Raw genomic sequence first — 24242 nt, forward strand, 5'->3', positions numbered from 1 at the left:
GTTTCCCGCTGTAATGGGGCAGGGCTAAAGGCTTTGTAGCTGTGGGGGAGTAGCCTAGCAAAAGGGCACTTTGATTTTCCTCTTTATCATTATTTATTGTTTCTGTCCCTGTAACATTCAGCGTGCTCAGTTGGGATCCGGGCCCCATTGTGCATGCGTCTGGAATGTAAGTTTCACATAAATGAATCCTGATAATGTTAATATTTGAGAATTGACACTAATACGTTCAGACTCTCCCTTTATCTGGAAGGGATAAAATCTCACAAAATCCCTACCTGCCTTCAACTGAAGACTCCCTTCTAGAATCCTTATTTTGGACGAAAGTCTACTTTTGTTATTCAGCATTGCCTCAATTATATGTAATTTTTTTAACTTTCATTATACCTCATGACTACGTGCTTAAAACAATAAGCACTGCTCCTGAAATTGGATCTGGATGTTGGCTTCAGTCGGATTACAGGACTGAGGCCATAGTGTGTATGGGCAGGAGAGGATCTGGAGTTGGTTCAGTTGGGTCCATAAACATTCCCAGAGTGTACCTTTGCACAACTTAATGATTCCTGCTCCTCTCACCTGGGCAGACTTTATGTGTCTGTTAACTCTCACATTAAATAAAAATGAGACCTTGCTATTATGACACTAACAGGCTGTGGTGGAGAAAATATGCTGCTACTTTGATACAGATCCCCTTTTAATGAGGATGCAGTAGACTGGGAGGGCTGTTTTCCCCATATGTTAGTTGAAACCTATAATTCCTGGTTCACAGGCACACCGTATTGACCCCACAATTTTGAATGTTGGATCAAATGATTTTATTATTGTTGTTAATTTTATTGTTATTTGTTGCAGCTGTTTTTGCCACCTCCTTCCCTTGATTTTGCCACTTTGTCTCTGTCAAATGAAAAGATGGGGAAAGGAGACATGAATTGGCTGGCGGGGTATAAATGAAACAGGTGTTGTGTGAAGTATCTGCTTTCTAATTGCTGCTGTTGGAATTTGGGGTGGAGGGAGGGGGGAAAGATGGCTACACTTAATTAATAAGGCAGGACTCACATAAACTCCAGCTGTGAGCATGGGATCAGTCTTTAAAAGATTAAGCTCAGGAGGTGGGGCTGAGGTCTTGATTTCCTTCTAATGCTAAACCCCAAGACATGCTGCTGGGTACAGAGTATGTGTCCACTAAGCCTTCAGACTGTTCTGTTTGAATCAGAAATAAAGTATTCATTGCCACCCACATACCCCTGCTCTGGGGTGGGGGTGGTGGGGGAAATACATAAAACTGACAAAATCAAAGGTTGTAAAGCTATATCTTTAATATGGGACAAAGCCACCACACTTGGGCTCTGATCTTGAACCCCTAAAAAGTGTGAGGATTTTTTTGATCGTGTTTTGGCTCCATCTTTTCTAAAAAGAGGTGCCAGTCGCAAAATGTGGCTCCAGATAGGGGTTTGGCTTCCAATCGTCTTCTTCACCCAGTACAGAGTTGTAGCCTGGATCCATCTCTAATGTTTATGACTAAACATCACATCATAACACAGAGGCGCTGCTGTGAGGGAGAACCCGATTTGATTGTGCTTCGGTGATGGGGAGTGCTGCAGAGGTGCTGTGGGGAGCTCTTGGAGGACCGTGACGGTGAGTGCCCTAACTTCATTTTGAAGAGGTCCCTCCAAAGGGAATGATATCCATTTCTTTCTCGATCTGAAAGATGGCAGCCATGACCTCAGTACTTGGCTAAGGCTGTGAGGGGATCGTCAGGCAGCTGCCAATAGTATGGAGAGGCCTCTAAAAGTACATTTAAACAAAAACATTTTTACCATAACATTGTAATGTTTATCTTGCCGTCTTCCCCACTGCCACAAAAAGCAAACAGGTGCACGATCACCACCAGGACAAGGGCATTCCAAAACCAAAGGACCGATTAAAATGGTGCGATGCTATTGATGTCAATGGGGGTTTTAAACTGTTTACACCCATGTCCGAGAGAGCTGATTCAGACCCTGAAGGCAAGGCAATGTCACTGTGTTGGTATTAATACTTCTGAATTCATACACATGGGAGTTACGTATCACTGGGGGTGTCATTTCTGAAAAATTCGGGGAGGGGAGGGGGTTAGAGTTGTCAGTATATAGGACGTTACATGTGATTATATCATGCAAAGTCTGGGGTGGGGAGAGTGGACGAAATGGAGTACTGTATATCAGTGTATGAAAATGTCCCCCTTAGCTCATCGCAAACGACGCCCCTGCTTATCACTTTAATTTGAGCTGAAGGATTCTTCATTTCTGCTTTGGATTTTCTGATTTTCCCCCCCACCCCTTTATTTTGAATTCTCGCCAAGCTCTGGGGGCTAATGTAATTTTTATGCTGGGGACACTTTTGCTGCTGTTTTGAAGCACGGTTGGGGAGGGAGAGGAAAGCCCAAGTCCCTACCAACTTCAATCGACTTGGCTAACACTAGACAGGGAGGGAGACCTTCCGTCACGCAGAAAAACCGATTCTAAATGTTACAGCTTGTTTCCAACAAAGAAAGGTGGGGCCCCATTTTCCAAAGCTGTATAAACAGCAGCGCTGAGACCTAACTGTGTTGCTATTTTCAAAGGTTGCTTTCAAAGTGCTGACTCAGAGCAACGAGCCAGTATTGTTTTCTCTGACTGAGATTAGGACTCAGAATGTTGTGGTTTTGTAACATAGACTCCAGTGGAACCAGCTGCATATTTGACACAGGATTGTTATTCAAGCTCAAATAACCATCTAATTTAAGGTTGAGGTGACTTTATATACTTTTTTTTTCTTTTCAAGAGTAGAGCAGTCATGTATGAAACAGGACTCCCACTCAGCCTCCCTTGGTTCCTAATACTTTCATTTTCATTATTCTGGTATTCTTTATTTTATGATTATGGCCTTGACCGGAGAGTTGATAATGTTTTCCTCTGTCCTTCCTTACACACCCATGAAGGAGGGGGGAAATTCTCTTATTTGAAGAACTTGCATCTAAAAGTCAAGTCCAGGGCAGCTCCCATGCCATAAATAATATTTTATGTCATTATGTTAAATCTTTTCAATTTGCCTCCCTCTCATCTTCCTCTGATTTGAGAGGATGTATTATTTGGAAAACAGTCTTGCTTTTTTGTTTCTCCTTATTTATTTGTTTGGAGGCCAAACATAAAATACGGGATGCATCTGAGTGAATTATTTGTCAAAAACTTGCAAATAATAGTTAAGAGATGTGCAAGGATTGATAAAAAACTGCCAACTACCGTAATTTTGAGGGATAGTTGATTTTTCTGAAAATAGACATTTTTACAATGAAAAATGAGATAAATGTATACATCCCGCCCACCATGTTTCCTTTTTTTAACTTGGCATTCATTATTTAAATAGGTATAACAATTTAAGCCCCCAATTCAACAGCCTGTCCCTGTTCAGCACTTAGCAAGTGCTTATCTTTTTGCTCTTATTTACTTACCATTGATTCCATGTGCTTAAATGCTTTGCTGAACTGGAGCCCAGTGTCGTCAAAATAAGACAGCACATGTATCCTCTTGGAACTCTTTTTTTGCCCCTTTAACTCCTTTCCTGAGAACCTGTACAATCACAGAATGACCAAACAAAACGGTCGCATATCACTTGCCTCTCTCTTTCACAATTGATTGCTGTGAAATGCAGCACTACTTTAGATCATACTTCTAATTGCGTTGACAGAGAATCACTATTTTTCACCACCAATTTGTTTGGGGGAAAAAATACATTCTAAATGAAGGGTTGTTGGTTTGTTGTTGGTTTGGTTTTTTTTGGTTTGGTTTGGTTTGGTTTTGGGGAGGGGGCGGGGGGAAAGCTGACTGACTCATAGGCTCTGTATCCTTTTACCAATCTATCACCTTTGGTTTGAGTTGGTTAGTGATCAAGAGTGGCTACCATATAAGGACAGATGGCCTTTATGAAACGACACTGTAGTCTCAGTTCACTGCCTATAACGAACCAGTGTCAAGGTCATTAGAGTTCCAGTATATGACATCCACAGAATCATGCTCCTGAATCTCAACTGAACCTCAGCTTCAAAATCTGAATTGAGTATAAACTGCCGTAGTACTTTCTGTTTGGAGACGGCCTGAAACTATAGCTATGAGATGAGTGAGCTGCTCTTATTCACCTCAGTGCTATCTACTCATCTCAATCTCTCACTGACTGCCCTGTCTGCACTAACATTGCCTGTGGTGGAGCTGAACTGGTGGTGGCAATGGGGAGAAATATTTCCAGTGCAGACAAGGTTAGTGGGCAAATTGCTGATAATCCTCAGTATTGACAAGGCCAGGGAGTCTAGGTTTATTAACCCTAGTGCTTATACTACTAAACTTTTTCCTCCAATTAATCCATTATTGTTAATAAATCAAGTGTCTCTGACTGCCGAATCAGACCTGCTGATGTTCTCATAAGCATAAATCTGTTGTGTCCCTCTGCTTATGAACTAGCACATGCTGTCAGGGCTGTGCATGCTTCAGAGAAAGAGTACAATTTATGTGATATCAGCTGCTTGACAAACTTTAATATACATTTGCTATAAAACAGGCAGCAATTACCCAAATGTGATACCCAAATAAAAACCCTCAATCCATTTGCACAATAGATCTTCAATTTACTCACATTCATGCTAGAGCCACCCATAAAAACGATATCCAGCCTTAAAATCACTTTGAAGCACATTCTGAAAGACCCCACAGTTGCAAGCGATACTCCAATACTTATCTAATGCTCATGTTTCTATGGCTTTGCCTTCATGATTCTTCCAGTGGTTCCTTTATGTTTTCTGGTATTCTGCCAAACACCTGTGACTCAGTGCGCAACAACTATTCTTACTGTTTAATTTAGCTTTGCACAGAAAGGCTGTATTAGGCCTTATGTAGGCCTAATCCCAAACCTCTAAAGAGGTTTAAGGAACTCTAGTTTCACCTAATCCCGAAACCTAAACCTAGAATCCTTGAAAACCTCCATAACACCACAGGCATGGGCAAATAAAGGTTTTCCACTATTAAATTATTAAAAGGACACAGTGTGTCTTTTGGATTTGAAACCTAACGCTTTACCTAAGAAGCTGGGGACTATCCACAATAGAGTGTTTATTTTGAAGATAATAGATTGGAGGGTTTATTTGACTAAAGTCTTATCACTAAAAAAAACTAGAGGGGATATTTCTGTGCAAAGCATACCCAGGTTTCTGTTTATGGAAAAGCCAAATTAAGGCCTGATATCAGGAACACATAGAATGGGACCAAATGCAGGACTGACGCCCCAGACTCTGAACACTGCTCACAGTAAACATTTAATATTAATATTACAGGTGCAATTTTGGCTATGATGTATATATGTGTAAGCTGTTGGTCGGGGCTCAACTCTCCGGCGGGCGGGAGGGGAGCCACACCGACTCGCTTCTTTTCTTCTGCTGGTCTTTTAGGAGTCACAGGGAACAACGTTAGACCGCCAGGCCCTCTGGTGCAGGGGCTGGCCAACAGCAGTTCAAATAGGCCCAGGCCCTCTGGAGCAGGGGCTGGGCAACAGTAGCACAGATAAGCCCTGGCCCCCTGGAGCAGGGCAGGGCAACAGCAGTTCGAATAAGCCCTGGCCCTCTGGAGCAGGGCAGAGCAACAACAGTTCAGCTAAGCCCTGGCCCTCTGGAGCAGGGCAGGGCAACAACAGTTCAGCTAAGCCCTGGCCCTCTGGAGCAGGGCAGGGCAACAACAGTTCAGCTAAGCCCTGGCCCTCTGGAGCAGGGCAGGGCAACAACAGTTCAGCTAAGCCCTGGCCCTCTGGAGCAGGGGCTTGGGTAACAGCAATCAGTCCTAATAAACCCAGGCCCTCTGGAACAGGGGCTTGGGTAACAGCAACCAGTCTCAATAGGCCCCGGCCCTCTGGAGCAGGGGCTGGGGTAACAGCAATCAGTCTCAATAGACCCAGGCCCTCTGGAGCAGGGGCTTGGGTAACAGCAGTTAGTCCTAATAAACCCAGGCCCTCTGGAACAGGGGCTTGGGTAACAGCAACCAGTCTCAATAGGCCCCGGCCCTCTGGAACAGGGGCTTGGGTAACAGCAACCAGTCTCAATAGGCCCCGGCCCTCTGGAACAGGGGCTTGGGTAACAGCAACCAGTCTCAATAGGCCCCGGCCCTCTGGAACAGGGGGCTGGGCAACAGCGATCAGTCTCAATTAGAAGGTTCACAGGTTCAGACCCTCAGGCAGGGGCTGAACACAAGGCACCCAGTCAGTTAGTGGAAGCCCAGGCCCTCAGTCAGGGCGGGGCAACAGCAGTTCAAGTCTATGAGCCCAAGCCCTAGCTCAGGGCGGGCAGCAACCAACACAGGGCTCAGACCCTCAGACCGGGCTGAGCAGTAGTTCAGTTTAGAAGCCCAGGCCCTAGCTCAGGGCGGGGCAGCAACACACAGAGGGCTCAGACCCTTAGGCAGGGCTGAGCAGTAGTTCAGTTTATAAGCCCAGGCCCTAGCTCAGGGCGGGGCAGCAACACACAGAGGGCTCAGACCCTTAGGCAGGGCTGAGCAGCGGTTCAGGTAAGCCTAAGCCTGAGCGCTGGGGTGAGGGGGAGACTGCCACCCGTGAGTGGGGTGGCAGGGGGGACACAGGCCCACCCACTCCACTGTGTCCCAGCCCGGGGCCCTATTAGCGGCTAGCACGGCCGCTGGTCAGTGGGGTCCTGACCGAAACACACCGACATGGGCACCTCGGTGCCTATAGCCTGACAGGGGTCGGCTATCCCCGGGCTACAGTCCATCTCCCCCTCCGTGGGTACCTGCTCCTCGGTCGCCGGGAGATCGGGCCAGTCCATCTGCATGGGCTCCTCGGGACCAGGGCTTGGGGGCAGGTCCGGCAACTCCTGCGGGAAGTCCGGCCCGGCTGCCTCCGACGGCTCCTCCGGGTAACAGCAGGGCGGAAGCGGCGGCGGCGGCTCCTCCTCGTACCGGGCGGGAGGAAGTCCTGGCGGCTGCTCCGGGTTCCAATCCCGGGGAAGTTCCGCAGGTTCCTCTTCGTACCGGGCGCGGGGCAGTGGGGGCCAGTCCGGATCGCCCCCTCGGGTCCTGGAGGGTTCCCAGTCCGGAGCTCCCGCCGGCACGTCTGCTCGCGGCGGTGGCTGGCCCCTGACTGAGGTCTGGCGGTCTCCTTTTCTACTTCCTGTCCCGCCCCTTGACTTCCGGGGGGCGGGGACAGGAAGTGGTGGCTCAGCCCAGCTGGGCTTCTGGGAGGGAGCGCCCTCTGCTGGGCAGGAGGGGAGCCACACCGACTCGCTACAATATGGTTTTTCAAAATTTTGAATCCAGCTAGTTTTGGGGTCTCTTATTAATGATCAATAACGTGTAAAAACTTGTAACATAATGGAACTTTAACTTACATATTGCATCCAACTGCAATAATTTCTTGCTTACATTATTTCATGCTTCATTAATTGAATTCTTCCATTCAAGAGCCCCACTAATCACACTATCTTGCCACACAACTCATTAATATTGTGCTGTGAAAGGGAATGCTTAATGTTCAAGGAGACTGTAGGGAATATTAACTGCATCATATTCTAATACACTATTTTTTTTAACTAAAGGAAAACCTCAGGATACAGTGACCATTTGGTTTTATAATACGTACATTTTATAGCAACAAATTGCAGTGATATGAATTAAGACAATAATACATGAATCCTATTTGTGCATTGTACAATGCTGAGGATATTGTCTGTATTTAGAAAATTGTTCATAATGAGAAATACAGAAGGTCACTAGTGTCCGTGAGGTTGCTTAATCATGTAAATATGTTTAGAGGGTGCTGTAGTAGTTGGACTGAGGATTCAAGATTCCTGGACCAGAATACCATGGTGATAGGTTCTTATCACACCCAACTAGAATAGAAAACATTACCAGCCTACTCCTCTTGCCCAATGACTATTTAAGTGTTTATCCACAGTGGAACAGCTGTTGGGCTGTGGGGGAGAGAGAATCACTCTGTAGACCAGTGATTAGGGCCCTCGTGTGGGACACCTTGGGTCCAGTCCACTTGCTCTAGCCACTTTGTCATTATTTATCCAGAGTGCAGCAGTTTCAACAGCAGAGATTGTGGGAGGCCACATCAGAATATCCAAAGCTCAGTGGTTAGGACACGTTCCTGAGAGATAGGATTTGAACAGGGCTCTCCGTTCTCCCCCGCTCTGGCACAAAGGTGGGGCAATTGAACCTGGGTCTCCCAAATCCCAAGCTAGTGCTCTAATCACTGGGATAAAAGTTATAAGGTGGGCACCTTGTCCTCTGGCAGATTTTGAATGGGACCCTATCCAGTAGGCATGCTCAGATGCTGCCTATCAAATTGGGCCCTGTGTGTGACTTGGGTGACCAAACACCTGTCTTTCCCTGCTTTGTGTATTGCTCTGGGGTTTAGGTGTGAGGCAGGCACCTAGATGGCTAGAGTGAAGCAGCAGTGTGCATAGCAGAAGCAGAAACTTAGGGGCCAAGTGAATGTAGGTGCCTACAGGGTTCAGTGAGAGTTTTGTGGATTACAGTGAAGCCAACACTGGGACTTAGATGCCTAAACCTGAGAGTTAGATGACAAAGTATCTCTGTGGCTCCCACCCTGTAGGCCTTTCTTTGCCCCTCTATAACCAGGATAGAGTAGTGCTTATCTGCCAGGACAGTCGTGCTAGCTTTCAAAGCTGAGATCCTTAGAGAAACTGCACTGAAATACAAAGCATCATTATACGAATACAGGTTATGGGGCCGATCCTCATCTGAACCTCAGCGGAACTATAGCAAGTCGCACTAGCTGAGAACCTGCCCCTTAAATGCTACATAAAACAAGGGTGTTGTTTTCACCTCTGTGATCTGGTGTCATAAACAAATGAATCAGGGTTTCTTCCCTGTTGCAGCCCTGAGGCTCTGTCCCATTTTGCCCTTCATTGGGCCTTGCATCATAGCAACCATCCCTCTGGCCAAGAGGGCTGGAAGTGGCCCTCCTCAAGTGAGCCTAAATGCATTTGGAGAGTGGTATGAGACACTCCCACTTTCCGGGGGGGACACAGTATGCCTTTCTCCACAGCTGTCAACTACGGAGCAATGGACTTAGCTTGGGTTCTGAACTGTCTTCGCTGCCAGTACAGCTGCTTTGGCAATAGAGCTCAGAATGTCACCAGAAACCCTGAGTTCAATGACAGCCCCACATACAGTATTTCTGCTATAACAGCAGAATTTCAATGTACTAGTCTGGTCATTTAATTATTGCCCAATATGTTGAGCTGTTCTACCTGTTCATTAATTACTGTTTTAACAAAACTGATGCTAATTGTTCTGTGCCTCAGCAGTCAACGTGACACTTTAAGTAGTTTGTTCTGCAAGACAACGTTGGCAAATTAATGTCTAATAGCAGTTGTGCTGGACTGAAATGTTTTGTGACAGTAGCTTAATGGTCCTGCCATTAAAGGCCTACATAAAATTGAAATTATCTCACAAAAATAAGGATGGGTGGCAGCTTCACATAGGAGGCAAATTACATCTTTTATTTAGAAACAACAAAAATTACAAAGAAACCCTGAGTGAATTAATCACCTAACAGAGTTCCTAGTATACTACAGCAGCAAGAACAGTGAAGCGGCAGGATTAGTTCACAGTCCACACTAACTGAATTTGGTAAAGCATCAGAAAAACTTTCAGAAATAACTTGTATGTAAAAGACTTGATAAATGCATGCAGTTAAGTCACCTTCTAGTTGCTGGCTATAACAGTCTTATTACTGACTCACAGGTAAAGAAATTCTATTGCTCAAGCACCAAATCCCTGCTTTTGGTGCTAAAGGTCCCATGTTCTATCCTTGGTTAGGATGGTGGGGTCTTGGTGTATGTGGTCACAGTTTGTTACATGAGGACCAGTCTGAAATACGTAGATTCCTTGGAATGATAAAGTTAAATTCCAACAGCATCACCTTGGCCCTTCATCTTTCCAAGAGAGATCAAATGAGTTCCATCCAGGTCATTACATGTAGGTCTTTTGTAGTAAACTTTAAATCAAAGACCTCTTTGCTATGCTTGGATATTAAAGAGTCCACTACACTTCTTATAACAGGGGAGTTTGCGCCAGTGTACATGGCCAAAATTTCCCTTCCCACACTGCAAGTTATTCTCCTGGCTGCTGCTGTTCAGTCTAGAGGCGGCTGCATTACAGTGGTGCTGTATGTCTGCAGTTTTGTAGTGTTTTGTGATGAAAATTGCTATAAAAGGTAAAATTTTATTCATTAAAACCCTGTATGGTAGATATGAGCAGCATTGAAGAGAACTGAATGCTAAACTGTACTACACTGTTTGACCACTAGGTGACACTGTAAAATTCCTTATTTAAAGGAATTTCTGCCATACCTGGCAAAGAATTAAAGAATCTTATGATGAACACAGCTGGAGTGTATAAGTAAGCTCTGTGACCAGTCCATATCTGGTACAGAAGTACATGACATGGTGTCAGGAGCAAACTAAGAACAGAAACAGAAGGAAAAAAGCAACAACAGTTGCAAACAGAAGGTGATATTGGATTTTTGAAAGGAGATCCTGTATAAATAACCTTAAGAGACCATGCTGAACCATTTACTGTAGATACAACTCATGGGGTTCCTAGCCCATTACTTTATAAAGTGGAAACTAAGTTAAAAAGAATGGAGTGGATTGGCATAACCAAGAAAATCTCTGAGCCAACAGCAATGATACCAGCTATAAAGAAAAATGGAAAAATAACAATCTGTGTGGCTCTTAAAAGACTTAATGAAGCAGTTGTGAGAGAAAAATAAATCCTCCCAACACTGGATGACTTCCTCTCTAAAGTGAAAGGAGCTATATTATTCTCCAAGTTGGATGCCTTGCAAATTCTGGCAAATTCCTTTATCCAAAGAAAGTGCTAAACTAACTACATTTATCACAACCTTTGGGAGATTTTGCTTTTGACTATTACTTTCTGGGATTACCAGGGCACCTGAAATTTTCCAAATAAAGATGGCAGAACTGTTGATGAACATAAATGAAGTTGTAGTTTTCATGGACGATGTTCCTAAGCCTAGTCAGTCAGTCTGGACTGAAGGTAAACAAGGAAAAATGCATTTTCTGTCTACCCCAAATTGAATTTTTGGGACAGACAACAAATAGGACTGATTCCATCTTTTACTGCAAGAAAGTAAAAGCAATTAGAAAACTGAATGCACCAACTAATGTACCAGAACCAAGACATATACTGGGGATGGTAAATTACCTTGGTTGACTCCTACAAGACCTTTCTACACTGAATGAACTGTTAAAGCCCAACACATCTTGGCTCTGGGGGGCAAATTAAGAACAAACCCACAATGATCAGGACAGGATAAAGCAGCTACGGCCTAGGTTGTGTATTGTTGGCTCTCAGCGGAAGCCAGTTGCATTTTGCTCTAGCACACCCATAGAAGGAGAAAAATGATATTCACCTATTGAAAAGGAGTGCCAGGCAAGCTTATGGGCATGTGAGAACTTTTTCAGATCTTTGTGTGGACTGGCTTCATTTACACTGATAACAGACCAGAAATCGCTTGTAACCCTCAACAACAGAAGAGACCTGGATCAAGCACCACTGAGATGCCAAAGTCTATTACTACATTTAATGTCATTTAACCCAGTTGCTAAATATGGGAGACTACACCAGCAACAAAAACAACCTTGACAGACATGTAACTTCAGGAAGGCAGCTGGCCAACGTATCGAAAGGACACTAAGGAAGAGACAAGAGACTACTCTGCAGTGCGTGGACAATTGAGTCAAATGGACTCATGATTACAGGCAATTGCATCATACTTCCAAACAAAATGAGAGGAGAAATCCTAATCCTCATCCATGAAGGACATCAAGGATTAACTAAATGCTGTGAACTGCCCAACCAGTCAGTGTTGTGGCCAGGCATCAGCAAAGACATAAAGAATAAAATATCTGCATGTGCACAATGCAGAATTAACAGAACAATGAATCTTTAACAATGCCTCTACTAGACAGACCTTTAGAAGAGAATAGTTGCACATTTATGAAAACATTTATGAAGCTGTCTGTCTTGGTAGGTTAATTCTTGGTCTAATAATTTTGGATATGTCCCTTTAATGGAGTGTACAGTACTCTGAATTCAGTCTACTTCAGGGCTTTCTATTGTGCCCATCACTGTGATATAAGTACTTTTAAAATGACCTCTCAATCAAGCTTTCTGAGACCTCGACCTTCTGTGCGGTCTAATTATCCTGAGTCCATGAAAAGGAGTCAGCTAATCCAGAGTTCTAATTCTCTCTTTGCTAGTGATTCCTTCAGTTGTTTAGGGCAAGCCACTTCTTCTTTTGCCTCAATTTTCCTCTTTGTAAAATTGTGATTCTGCTATTTACAGGGATGATGTAAGGGATGATTGTCAGCAAAGCACTATATGAGTGCTAAGTATTATTTATTTTATAATTCTTGATCATAAGCTATATAGCTCTAGAAAACTACCCTGAGTATAGTGGTTGCTTGTGTATTTTGAGCCATCAGTGACTGATTAAAATGTAATGTTAGAGTGACAGATTTTGAAAGCTGACTGCCCACAAAAATATGTGCAAACTCCAAAATGGGAAGCTGGTTTGAAAAATCAGACCTGGAGACTGTAGCCAAGATCTTCAAAAGCGATTTAGGGTGTCCAACTTCAGACACCTTAAAGAAGCCTAATTTCAGAAGGCAGGTGCTCAGCTCTTTCTGAAACATTGGGTCTGTTTTGAGTCTTTCAAACGGGGCATCCAAAAATCACTAGACACTTTTGAAAAACCTTCGGCAGCCTGCTTTGTGCAGAAGCAACAAGCAGCTGCGCACAGCCCTTATTTCCTCACCTTGGCCTTGGATAACCTTATTGTTCTCAAACTGTTAGTTTATTTTCTTTAGATGCTGGAGTGAATTTGGTTTGTAAAAGGAAACAACGCAGAGGACCACAAAACGAAGCTTTTCCCAGCAACTACGCTATCCACTAATGATACTGCCAACTAATAATATTAATCCCTATGACTGCTTGAAAAACTGTTTGTTTTACTTTGGTATCTTTGGCGAGAGCTCGTGTCTTTATTGCTACAGAAAGCGGGGGGAAATCAAGCTTTCCTCTTACAACGTGGTAATGGATAACTAACTTCCCCACTGGATTTTAAGCAGTTTTATTAACCTTCAGCCCTCGCAGCCAGGTGGAAGTGCATTTTAAAATAGCATTTCCGGGGATATGAAGGGATGGTCCACACATTGGACTACAAACCATAAGAGAGAAAACTTAGGGTGGCAGGTTGTTGGAGAGACAAGGAATCTTTTCCTCCCCCCAAAACCCCCTTCTGCTTGTTGTAAATGCCACAGACCTATCTCATCTAGTCCCCAACGCAGGGGTAGGCAGGGAGACCCTGGGCCCAACCCAGATGCTTTTGAACACACCCCAACATCTTCCTTTACTGTTTTTTATTATTTTCTCAGGAGTCTGGACCTTGACCAAGAAATCTGGCCCTTGACAAAAACTAATGGAAGGAGGCGCCCTAAAGTGCCATAACCCAAGGCTGCCCAGAGAGTACCGCACCCCCCCCCCCGCTGCAGGGGGCGGAGCCTGCCCTCCACCCCCAGGAAGCGCCCTGGGGCAGGAACCAGGTGCGGGTCCGTCTGTACAGCACTGGGCCCTGGGCAACGCTCGCGAGGCTCCTCGCGCTAGGGGGCTGCTCACTCCCTCCCGCTCGCGCCACCTTGCCCGTCACGCAGGCCACACGGCGCATGCGCACCTCTCTCCCCCGCAGAGAAAGGCGATCTCAGTCCCGGGGACTAGGTGCCTAGCGCGTCACGTGACTGCCTATCCCGGCCGGTATCGCCCGCCCTTCGCATCATGGGGCTCGACGCTCTGCTGCCGCTGTCTGGTCCCCCTGTGAATCTTTAGGTATAGCTAGTAGAGCGTCGAGTGACCGATGCATTTCGTTCTCCTCCCCCTCCCCTGCAGCGAAGGGATGCCGCTGTCCCCGCCCGCGGGCAGCCTGGTGAGGAGCCTGCACAGTGTGTCCGCTATCTCTGGGCTCGGGGAGCGCCTGGGGAGCCGGGTCAGTGCTGCCCCGGGGCGGGAGGGACCCTGCATCCACGTTACCACCTTGTGGCTCTGGGGGCGGACCCTGTGGGGGTGAGGGGTCCGTGTCGCTATGGGGGGACCCTGTGGGGGTGAGGGGTCCGTGTCGCTATGGGGGGACCCTGTGGGGCGAGGGGTCCGTGTCGCTAAGGGGGGGCTCTATGGGGCCAGGGGTCCGTGTCGCTATGGGGGGGACCCTGTGGGGGTGAGGCGTCCGTGTCGCTATGGGGGGACCCTGTGGGGGTGAGGCGTCCGTGTCGCTATGGGGGGGCTCTATGGGGGTGAGGGGTCCGTGTCGCTATGGGGGGACCCTGTGGGGCGAAGGGTCCGTGTCGCTATGTGGGGTGCTCTATGGGGGCGAGGGGTCTGTGTCGCTATGTCGGGACACCAGAGGGGAGAGGGGTCCGTGTCGCTGTGGGGGGAGTCCTGTGGGGTGAGGGGTCCGTGTCGCAATGGGGGGGCTCTATGGGGGCGAGGGGTCCGTGTCGCTATGGGGGGGCCTCTGTGGAAGCGAGGGGTCCGGGTCGCTATGGGGGGAGCCTGTGGGAGCGAGGGGTCTGTGTCGCTATGGGGGGGCTCCATGGGGGCGAGGGGTCCGTGTCGCTATGGGGGGGCCTCTGTGGAAGCGAGGGGTCCGTGTCGCTATGGGGGGGCTCCATGGGGGCGAGGGGTCCGTGTCGCTATGGGGGGGCTCTATGGGGCGAGGGGTCCGTGTCGCTATGGGGACACCCTGTGTGGGTGAGGGTCTGCGTCGCTGTCAGTTGCAGGGAGGAGAGGATCCATGTTGCTTTTCAGGCATGACTTAATTTAATTGTCACAACACCCCTGTGAAACGGTTATCTCCAATTTACAAATAGGGAGTCTGAGGCACTGAGAGGTGAAGCAACTAGTGGGAAGTCACGCAGCTAGTCAGTGGAAGAGCCAGAAATGAAACCTGTGGGACTTCCTGTCTAGCAGCCCTGCCTCAAGGCAACACATTGACTGTACATATGTTTAATATATAAACCCTTTGAAGCAGGGTCAGGATCTTTGCAGGGCACCTAATGCTTTGCACAAAGGCCCTGATGCAGAGTGGGCCCTTTGGACACTATTGCAATACAAATATTAAATAATGGTAACTTGTTACACAATTATACCATCAGAGATTAATTAAAAGCTAAATGAAATCAGGACTCAATATTTAAGAACCATGTCTCACACCACCTCCTCAGATAATATCATGGATTTTCCCTCCCACTCCTGTCTCCCTGTGGATGGATTCTAATTTTTTTCCTAATCTGGAGCCTCTGAGCTTCCTTCCATAAGAGATGACAAGCTGGCAACAGTGAGATGGACACTGGGCTGTTGTTTGCTACTCCATCTTTGACTGTGTTCCCTCTAGGTTCCATCTCTCTGATTGTATGGTTTAGATCCTGCCTTAATGTATCCCTACAGGTGGTCACATTTAATTTGTTTCATATTCTTTTTTTAGTTAATAATATTGACAGAGATGCTCAGAATTTTAAACTAGAGGAAAAGTAACTGGAGATGGGGAAATACTTCACAGAACAAATGTTTGTGAAGGGCCTAGTATCTTTGTCCAATAGGGTGACCAGACAGCAAGTGTGAAAAATTGGGATGGGGGTGGGGGGTAATAGGAGCCTATAGAAGAAAAAGCCCCAAATATCAGGACTATCCCTATAAAATTGGGACAGCTGGTCACCCTAGGACAATACTAGAGTAAAACAATATTTTGATTACCATCCAACTCTTTGTAATTACAGTTAAACTGTTGCTTTGAAATATTCCAGAGTTGTTGTGGGTATTTGGAGGAAAGAGCATATTTGGAGAGCCCCTGTGTAATGATTTTTTTCTCCTAGCAGCTGGCATTTGTGATGCTAATGCTTTGTGCCTTGAGTTTAGACTATATCACATTAGTTTTTTAATATCAGTCAGTCATAAATACCAAACAAAAATGTAATATATCTTATAATTTTAGTGTATTGAATTTTACAAGTTCTATAGGAATCTCTGTGTGTTTATTTTATGTCCAACAAGAATGAGTATTTTGTCAGGTTTTAAAGAGTAAGTTTGATGATCTAGGTGGATTTTCCTATCCATAAAGGGACATTTCAGCTTGAGAGAGAGTGTTTTCTACTGGCTATAGCAAGGTGGGACGTGGAATGTAATCTCTTGGGTTCTGTACCCAACTCTGCTACTAATTTACTTTGTGACCTTGGGCATGTAATTTACCTTCTATGAGCCTCAATTTCCCCATATAGAAAATTGCAATAGTAATACAGTACTAATTTATAAAGTATTTAGAGATCTTCAAATGAAAAGCATTTACGAACATAAAAAGTATTATTATATTTTGTACATTATAGCCTTTTAGTATCAAATTTACCCCAGGCACAACTCCAGCCAGTGGATTTGCCCCTAGTTACACCAGGATTGAATTTAACTCAGAGACTTTTACTACTTGTTATTAATCCCTCTCAGAAGCTGGAAAATACTCTTGCTAGAATTGTCATCTTCCATTTGGTAAAGAATGTTTTCCCTCATCTGCTTTTATGTAATGCAAACCAAGTGGCTTTGCTGTACTTCCTCATTAGAAGCCTCATTGATATTGTCACAGTTTTGACAATGCTTTATTTACTTTTGCTCCCTCTACTGGCTGCCTGATTCTACAGAAACCGAGCAATATACTACAAGATCATGCATAAAGTAGGTGAGGCCCAGTCTACAAACGGCTACACCATGCATGAGCATTTAGATTATCACATAGAAATGTAAAGTCATTTCATGGGCCTGCCTACCAATTTGAGCACACAGATGCAGAATTTAGATTTGATATTTAAGTGCCCATATCTGAAATTTGGGTTCTTTTCTTTGTATCTTTATTTGTCTCAATGAGAATACGTGATATTTTTATTTCATTAAAAAATAGCCTGTATTATCCCCTTGTATACAAAAGTTTAAAGTCTGTGATTCCACATATTCTCCTTCCGATGCTCTCATTCATGGGATTAGCAGGGTGCAAAATGGGCAGGATGTATGGCCCCAAAGAGATCCCAGCCTCTGTTGCCCTATATTCTCAGACAGAATTCCCTCTCTGCAAGATTTCTTGAAGAGCAGCCTGCAGTGTTGGAGGAACAGGCCTTTTAACTCAACTGGTTCCTGTCTCACCTCTATTCCTCGCCACCCCCCCCAAATCCCAGCCCTACTAACTTCTTCCATGAATCCAGTCAGAGGGAGCAATGTAACTAAGAAGGATCCACAAAGGGACTTAGGCGTTGCAATGGTGAGCATCATGGCACCTAACTTTTAGGTGCCTAGAAAATTCAGGAACAACACTGTGATCCACAAGGCTGAGTTAGGCACCTAGGTTCCCAATGCAATGAATGGGGAGAGAAAGGCATCTAAGAATGGGATCCTCAGAAGCAAGCCCACTAGGTGGGGAGCCGCCTAAAATAGCCAATAAGAGATGCTAAGGAGAAGGATGTGTGCTAAGCCACTCCCCTTTCTTGGAGATAGAAGCTTAAGTCCAGGTTGCAGGAAGGTGTCTAGCTCTGCTTAGTGATCCACATATGGCCACCCACCGCCTGGAATCAGGCAGCTTAGGCGCCTAAGGTGTTTCTTGCAGGAATGAGTTAGGCACCTACCTCACTCCACACAAAACAGCCAGAGGTGGAGGAGCATATCTTATAACTTCCAGAATCTCTCCTGTTGAAGCTGGTCCACTGTGGATAAATAATTATAGTTGATGGAGCAGGGGGACTAGACGAGGGTTTTGCTCCCTTCCAGGTGGATGCACTATTTAAGTATTTATCCACAGTGGAACAGTCATTGGTCCAGAGAGAATGATGCTATAGACCTGTCGTTAGGGCACTGACCTGGGAGGTGCCTAGAGGGTTTGGTGAGAGTTTTGTGGCTTGCAGTGGAGCTACAATTGGGACTTAGGTGCCTAACACAGGGGCTTGGGTGTCTGAGTCTGGGGTTTAGGTGTCTGAATACTTTCGTGGATCCCACACCATCTTTCTTAGTCACTTTCCCTCTCTGAATGGGTCTACCCTGGTTTTTTCTCTCCTGCACTGCACACCAGGGGAAGTATATGGGCCTAAGTTATTTAGACTGAAAAGGACACTCTTTGCAAGAATTTTTAATTGTAATTATTGAAAATGATGTCTCGTAGTACTTGTATTGTCTATTAATGACTCCTAATGAAATTAGCTCAGTTTACAAGGAAATGTTTTTTCATAACCAAAATCATTCTGGAAACAAAAGCTCAGCTCCTTCTGGCTTGTTTGTGGATGTCGGTGATAAAGATTCTGCAGTCAGAACTGTTAATGGTGTTGATGCATGCAACAGAATAGAAGCTAGCTCCCAATCTCTCATGGCTCTGCAGCAGTTCTAATAGGAGTGAAAACTGGTTTTTGTAATTCAAATCAGCAGACAGAAGTCTTAATAAGCATTGGGAGCTATCACGCTGAAGAAGACGATGCCATTTTTGCCTCATAACTTCCCTGACCATAATTGCATTTTAAAGTATTACAGATTACTTTTGCAGCCCATTCCTTCACCAATGTCCTTTATATGTTCTTACATTCCTAGCCAACACATTTCCTGCTTTGTACCATGCTGTATATCTGGCTATAACATGTCTTGTGTTCACATGCCTTTTATATTTTAACTTGAATACTAATTCTCCATAAGCTCAGCCATAACAACACACAGTTCCCCTGGAATAGTAAGAACTGTGAACCAGTCAGTTGTAACTAGTTTCTCCAAAAAAGCCAATGAAAGCAATACTCACAATTCCCTTTTAACAAGATGCATGTATTTTGCCAGTGTTAAAGGAAACTTTCCTGCTGACAAATGAGAGCTTGAACTTTTTGTTTTTGAGTTATTATGCTGTCATGTTGCACTTTGCACAACTTTGAACCTAAGTAAAACGTGTATATTAAAAGAGAAAAGGTAGTTTAACTTAAATGGCAATAATAACATTCTGGGTCAGAAAATGTATGTAGGTGGATTTCTGGATCATTTTTTAAATATTAAAGTTTGACCCATTAAAATGCATTTGGTACTACAAATGAAGAGTTTAAAATTGCAATGGCTCAAAAACCACTGTAATTGCTGACAGGTTTCAGAGTGGTAGCCATGTTAGTCTGTATCAGCAAAAACGACAAGGAGTTCTTGTGGCACCTTAGAGACTAACAAATTTATTTGGGCATAAGCTTTCGTGGCCTAAAACTTACTCCATGCATCTGATGAAGTGGGTTTTAGCCAGTAAAGCTTATGCCCAAATAAATTTGTTAGTCTCTGAGGGTGCCAAAAGGACTCTTCGTTGTAATTGCTGAGCAATTTCAAAATTATTGGTCTCTATGGAGCAGTAAAAGTGATCACAAAACAATCAGAATAAAATAAATCCATGAAAAAGCTGTTCAATTTTTGCCACAGCTAAGAGCTGAAGAAAAACTTCCTTTGAGTTTAGTATTGGCACACTGGAATGTGACAAAAAGTGGACTCTTGAGTCTTTTGTCATATACCATGTAACTGCTGTAGATTGCCACTGTGATATAGCTCATTTAATGCTTTGTTCCTCTTCTGAAATCGGAGTCAGTCATGTTATTACAATAGCTAAAAAAACAAACAAACCTATTTTCAAATGCTGGTGGTGTGAATGAGTATACACACACACACACACACCATGCAGGTGATGGTATGTAGAAAAGTTTTACTAATTTGAGTTTCTGATAGCTGTATTATTTACATGTGTGAAAGCCATGAATGAGGTCATCCCAAATGATCTCAAAACCTAATATTTCTAATATCAAAAAACTTCCAAATACGTTCTATTCATGTAAGTACTTCAGACATAACAGTTCAAAACATGAATAAAATCCCTCTTTTTTCCTCCTGAAAAGATTTTTTTTTCTTCACAAAAAGCCCGGTTGAGAAGTCCTGTTATGATGCATTTTGATTATATGCTTCTTATGGTGACTCTATTTGGTATTGCTTAACTTAACTGGGTGATAGTCGTATATGGCTTTCTGTAAAGCATTAACGTATAAAGGAATTCTTCCGCAGAGCTGGGTCTTTGACAGCTGTGAAGCTAGTATAGGTTTGCCTTCTGGAGAAAATATGACCTATTAAACTGCAGTTGCTAGATGAACTAAGTTGTAAAAAATTGGACATTTAGGTTCTATGTACATTGTAAATCCTACTGAGTAAGGAGACCCAGTAACAAAAGGGTAGTTCCTGACATGGTTAAAAAAAGTATATTGGCTTTGCAATGTAGAGGGGACTTGTTAACTGTTCCCAAACTGAGCAAAAGTCCAGGCTGCAGCATGGTTCAGAAACATACTTAAAACATGATTCAATCTAAGCTACACTGCAGGAATGAATTCTGTTATCGCTCGGTTGCGGGACAACCTGTGCTGTACGCATGTCACTCATCATGATAGGACTTAGAGTGTTGATAGAAGCTTCGATGCATCCAAAATAGAATGATAATGTCAGATTATAAGCTAGTGGAAAGGCTCAGAGGAAGCGGGGGAAAAGCCAACTCTCTTTCTCATGATTTATTCTTAACAGTCAGAAGGTGATTTTTACAATCAGAGAAAAAAATACACAGGAAAAAATTCCCAGCTGACAATTCCTACGATCCCTGAGTGTAGAGCCCAACCTTTCTAAATACATTCTCTCCTTACTCTTACCCTAAGAGTGGCTACTTAAGAATGTCTACACTGCAATTAAAAAGCCATGGCCGGCCCATACCAGCTGACTCCAGCTTGTGGGGCTCAGGCTAAGGGGCTGTTTAATTTCAGGGTAAATATATGACACTGCGAGGTGGGAGGGTCTCACGTCTACACTGCAATTAAACAGCCCCTTAGCTCGAGCCCCACAAGACCTGGTCAGCTGGCATGGGCCAGCCACCGGTGTCTATTTGAAGGATTCTCTTATAGACCTTCTTCTGAGCACCTGTGCAGTGGGAGGTGAAGCTGAACCGGAATTAGCAGAGGGGGAATGTAGACCAATGCTCTCAGTATGAGAGTTACTCCACAATTTTTCAATAGGCGCCAAAAACCTTTGATATTATGGGGCGGGGGCTGAATTCTACTCTAAACGTGTACCAGATAGGAATCTCCTGGAAGACTTTCCACATTCAGACAGCTGGAACAGTTGTAGATTTCTCCACTGAAATGTAAAGGCCGTGCTACAAGATTTAAGAAGGTAGAAAGTGTGACTAGTGCAGTGTTTCTCAACAACATGGACCAGCACTAGGGTGACTAGATGTGCCGATTTTATAGGGACAGTCCCGCTTTTTGGGGTCTTTTTCTTATATAGGCTCCTATTACCCCCCACCCCTTGTCCCGATTTTTCACACTTGCTCTCTGGTCACCCTAACCAGCGCTATCCATGAGATCTCCTTGATACAGTTTAGGAAGGCACCAAGCCGGTCCCTGGTATCAAAAAGGTTGAGAAACCCTGGACTACAGTATTAAATAGGAGGGCCTTGTGATATGAACAGGGTTCAAAATTTGGCTTTGTGTTCATCATAAAGAAAATCCCAGTTGTTTAAAAAAAAATAAAAAATTGTTCCACGACTTCCCATACTTTTTCCTCAGGAGAAAACACAGAATATAACATAGGTAATAAATCTATTTTATGGTCCACATGAGAAAGGGTGGAGACACTCCCTTTACTCTATTTTCTTTCCATAAATTGAAGTGTGCATGAGATAATATAGGAGATGCTGGGATTTTCATCCAACAAATTCACAGCTGGATTCTGCTTTATTGTTTCTTTAAACCTGATAATTTATCACTTGATTAGCTTCTGGCTGTCAAAACTATCACTTGCTCAGTGTCCTCTCTGGTTGGTAGCCATGCTGCAGAAAAGATACTGTAGCTCATGCACAGAAGCATAGCTCAGCTGGTCCAGTTAGCCAGAAAATTCTACCTACCTTTCCTTCAAATGCAGGTTTCCATCATCAAGAATGGAATTTGAACAGCAGAAGATTTGATCATTTGAGGGCTGGGGAAAGAGGAATTATGCAAACACATCAGTTCTGTGAACATTATTTTTTATTCTGCATCATAGATGTGGATGATGTTTTACAGGGCCAGATTCTGCCATCTGAAATCAATGGGACTATTTGTGGAATAAAGTACTATCCAGTGTGAGTAGAGGTGGGAGAATACAGTGCTGGACTAGACAACACAGCAAGGATGGATGACAAAGGGAGGGGGTAAGGGAATGCATGAATTAGATCAGGGAAAGATTGTGAGGTAAGCTTGTTGTTGTATATGCATTTTAATTTATTAAAATGGGGGCGGGGAGTAGTGCCCGGAGTGAAAGCAGGGTGAAAAGCAGGTTGACCATAAGAACTACATTGTGAGGGGGGACTTGAAGTGGGAGGGTGTGATTCTGTACTTTACAGGATCAGTAAGGGTGTGCCGGGTATAGTGTGCAGCCTGAAAAAAGGCATGGGCATGCCTATGGCCAAAGGAGAGCAGGGGAGCAACAAGGTGAGCTGAATTGGCTGAGCATGGATATAAGTGGGAGAATAGGTGATAGCTAGAAGTGAGACTTAAGCTGGGACAGAACTGTGTAGCACCTTATAGACAGAGATGAGCTTGAATTTAAAATGGAAGGCAGACTGATTATCACAAAGTTGCCTCTGCACATAGCTCTTAAACATTTTATTTTCTATATTTTAGAATACATACCTAAGAAACGCCTAACTTTTTCTAGCAAATATTACACATATAGGGTCAAGGGACATACCTGTGTCTCTGCTCTTTACTGTCACCACAGCCATCTGAGTGCACAAACTGACAAGTTGTGTCACAATGAGTCAGTTTTTGGCATGACTGAGAAATGGGATGAAGAGTGATGTAGCTTTGTCGCAAATAGGAAGCCTGATGTGGTATGAGCACTTAGCGCTGTGTGCTTTTAATGATTTTATTTTAAAAAATTCAAAACCAGTTTGACACATTTTTGTATACTGTTTCTTTCTTTATGCTGACTGACATCTGCTCTGTTTCTGATTGATCAGGGATTTAGAAGGTAGATAGAGAAAGCAATTGAAATTAAACCCCTGATAAGAAACCTTAAGAGTAACATAACCTTGCTGCTACCAGTGCATTAGAAATCCTGACTCCTACAGGACTATCTGTCAGTTTTACAAGCTATTAATTATCTGGGGTTGGCAGAATATGCTTATACTGAGATATTGCCCTACTGTTCTTTGATTAACAGCTGATAAGTTCCAGCCCCATAACTAGAAGATTGTGACTTTTTAAAAACATAATGAGCCAAAATATGTCTGATGCAAGCATAGGTAGTTTTGTAGCGTCACATTTGCCTTATATTATCTCTGCTTGAGACCATAAGAATTTAAGAATCTGGGTCAGATCAATGGTCCATCTAGCTCAGTATCCTGTCTTCTCACAGTGGCTAGTGCCAGATGCTTCAGAGGGAATGAACAGAACAGGACAATTATCAAGTGATCCATGCCCTGTCATCCAGTCCCAGCTTCTGGCAGTCAGATGTTTACGGACACCCAGAGTATGAGATTCATCCCTGACATCTTGGCTAATAGCCATTGATGGCCCTATCTTCCATGAACTTATCTAATTATTTTTTGACCACTCCTTTGGATGTAGCTCTGTTGGAGATTTTATTTCTGCTAAGAGACCTGTGAGCAGGGACTGTTACTTGATCTGGGTGGCTGTGTGTGCATGTAACCAATGTAAACCATGGCTATTCCCCGTTTAGATAATCCACAATGGAAATTGCAGTGGGCCCACATAGCAGTCTCCTCAGATCAGCCAGCTTCCGTAATGCTGTCCCACTGCTCCCTTCTCAATCTTCCTGATGTTCATTTATGTGCCTTGCCTACTAGAATTTAGTCCATCACACTCCTACATTTGTTCTTTTTTTATGATTGGCCCATTTTGACTTTTTGCACTTCGTTCGTCTTCGTTTTATCATTTGTGCCTCAAATTCTAACACCTGTTGGCAGTTTCACCTTGTTGAATTAGAACAACGAATATGGGGATAATTATGCGCAGAAGGAGCATTCAGGAATTGTTTCAGTTTTGTTTGTTTTTTCTAGTTGCATTT

General features: G+C 44.1%; 1 protein-coding gene and 1 long non-coding RNA gene across 11 annotated transcripts in view; one reads left to right on the forward strand and one right to left on the reverse strand.

Annotated features, from left to right (window-relative positions):
- Positions 1–848: 848 nt before the first annotated feature.
- Positions 849–22940, reverse strand: LOC123351187. Of its 2 annotated transcripts, XR_006573949.1 has the most exons (4): positions 22902–22940; positions 22078–22148; positions 3467–3584; positions 849–1782 (listed from the first exon to the last, which is right to left on the reverse strand). It is a non-coding gene; the product is annotated as an uncharacterized LOC123351187 (long non-coding RNA). The 2 variants fall into 2 exon arrangements; XR_006573950.1 differs by lacking the exons at positions 22078–22148; positions 22902–22940 and adding an exon at positions 13795–13914.
- Positions 13893–24242, forward strand: part of GNB1L (G protein subunit beta 1 like) — a 55662-nt gene continuing 45312 nt past the window's right edge. For 2 of the 9 annotated variants that reach the window (XM_044990419.1, XM_044990427.1), the window contains exon 1: positions 14013–14043. In XM_044990419.1, the coding sequence (XP_044846354.1) occupies positions 14014–14043 (30 nt within the window). In that variant the 5' untranslated portion in view covers position 14013. Of the gene's footprint in view, positions 14104–24242 lie in introns of all 9 variants that reach the window. The other 7 variants (XM_044990422.1, XM_044990423.1, XM_044990424.1 and 4 more) reach the window with 7 other exon arrangements.

Source organism: Mauremys mutica, chromosome 16 (assembly GCF_020497125.1).
Source record: "Mauremys mutica isolate MM-2020 ecotype Southern chromosome 16, ASM2049712v1, whole genome shotgun sequence".
Taxonomy (NCBI): Eukaryota; Metazoa; Chordata; order Testudines; family Geoemydidae; genus Mauremys; species Mauremys mutica.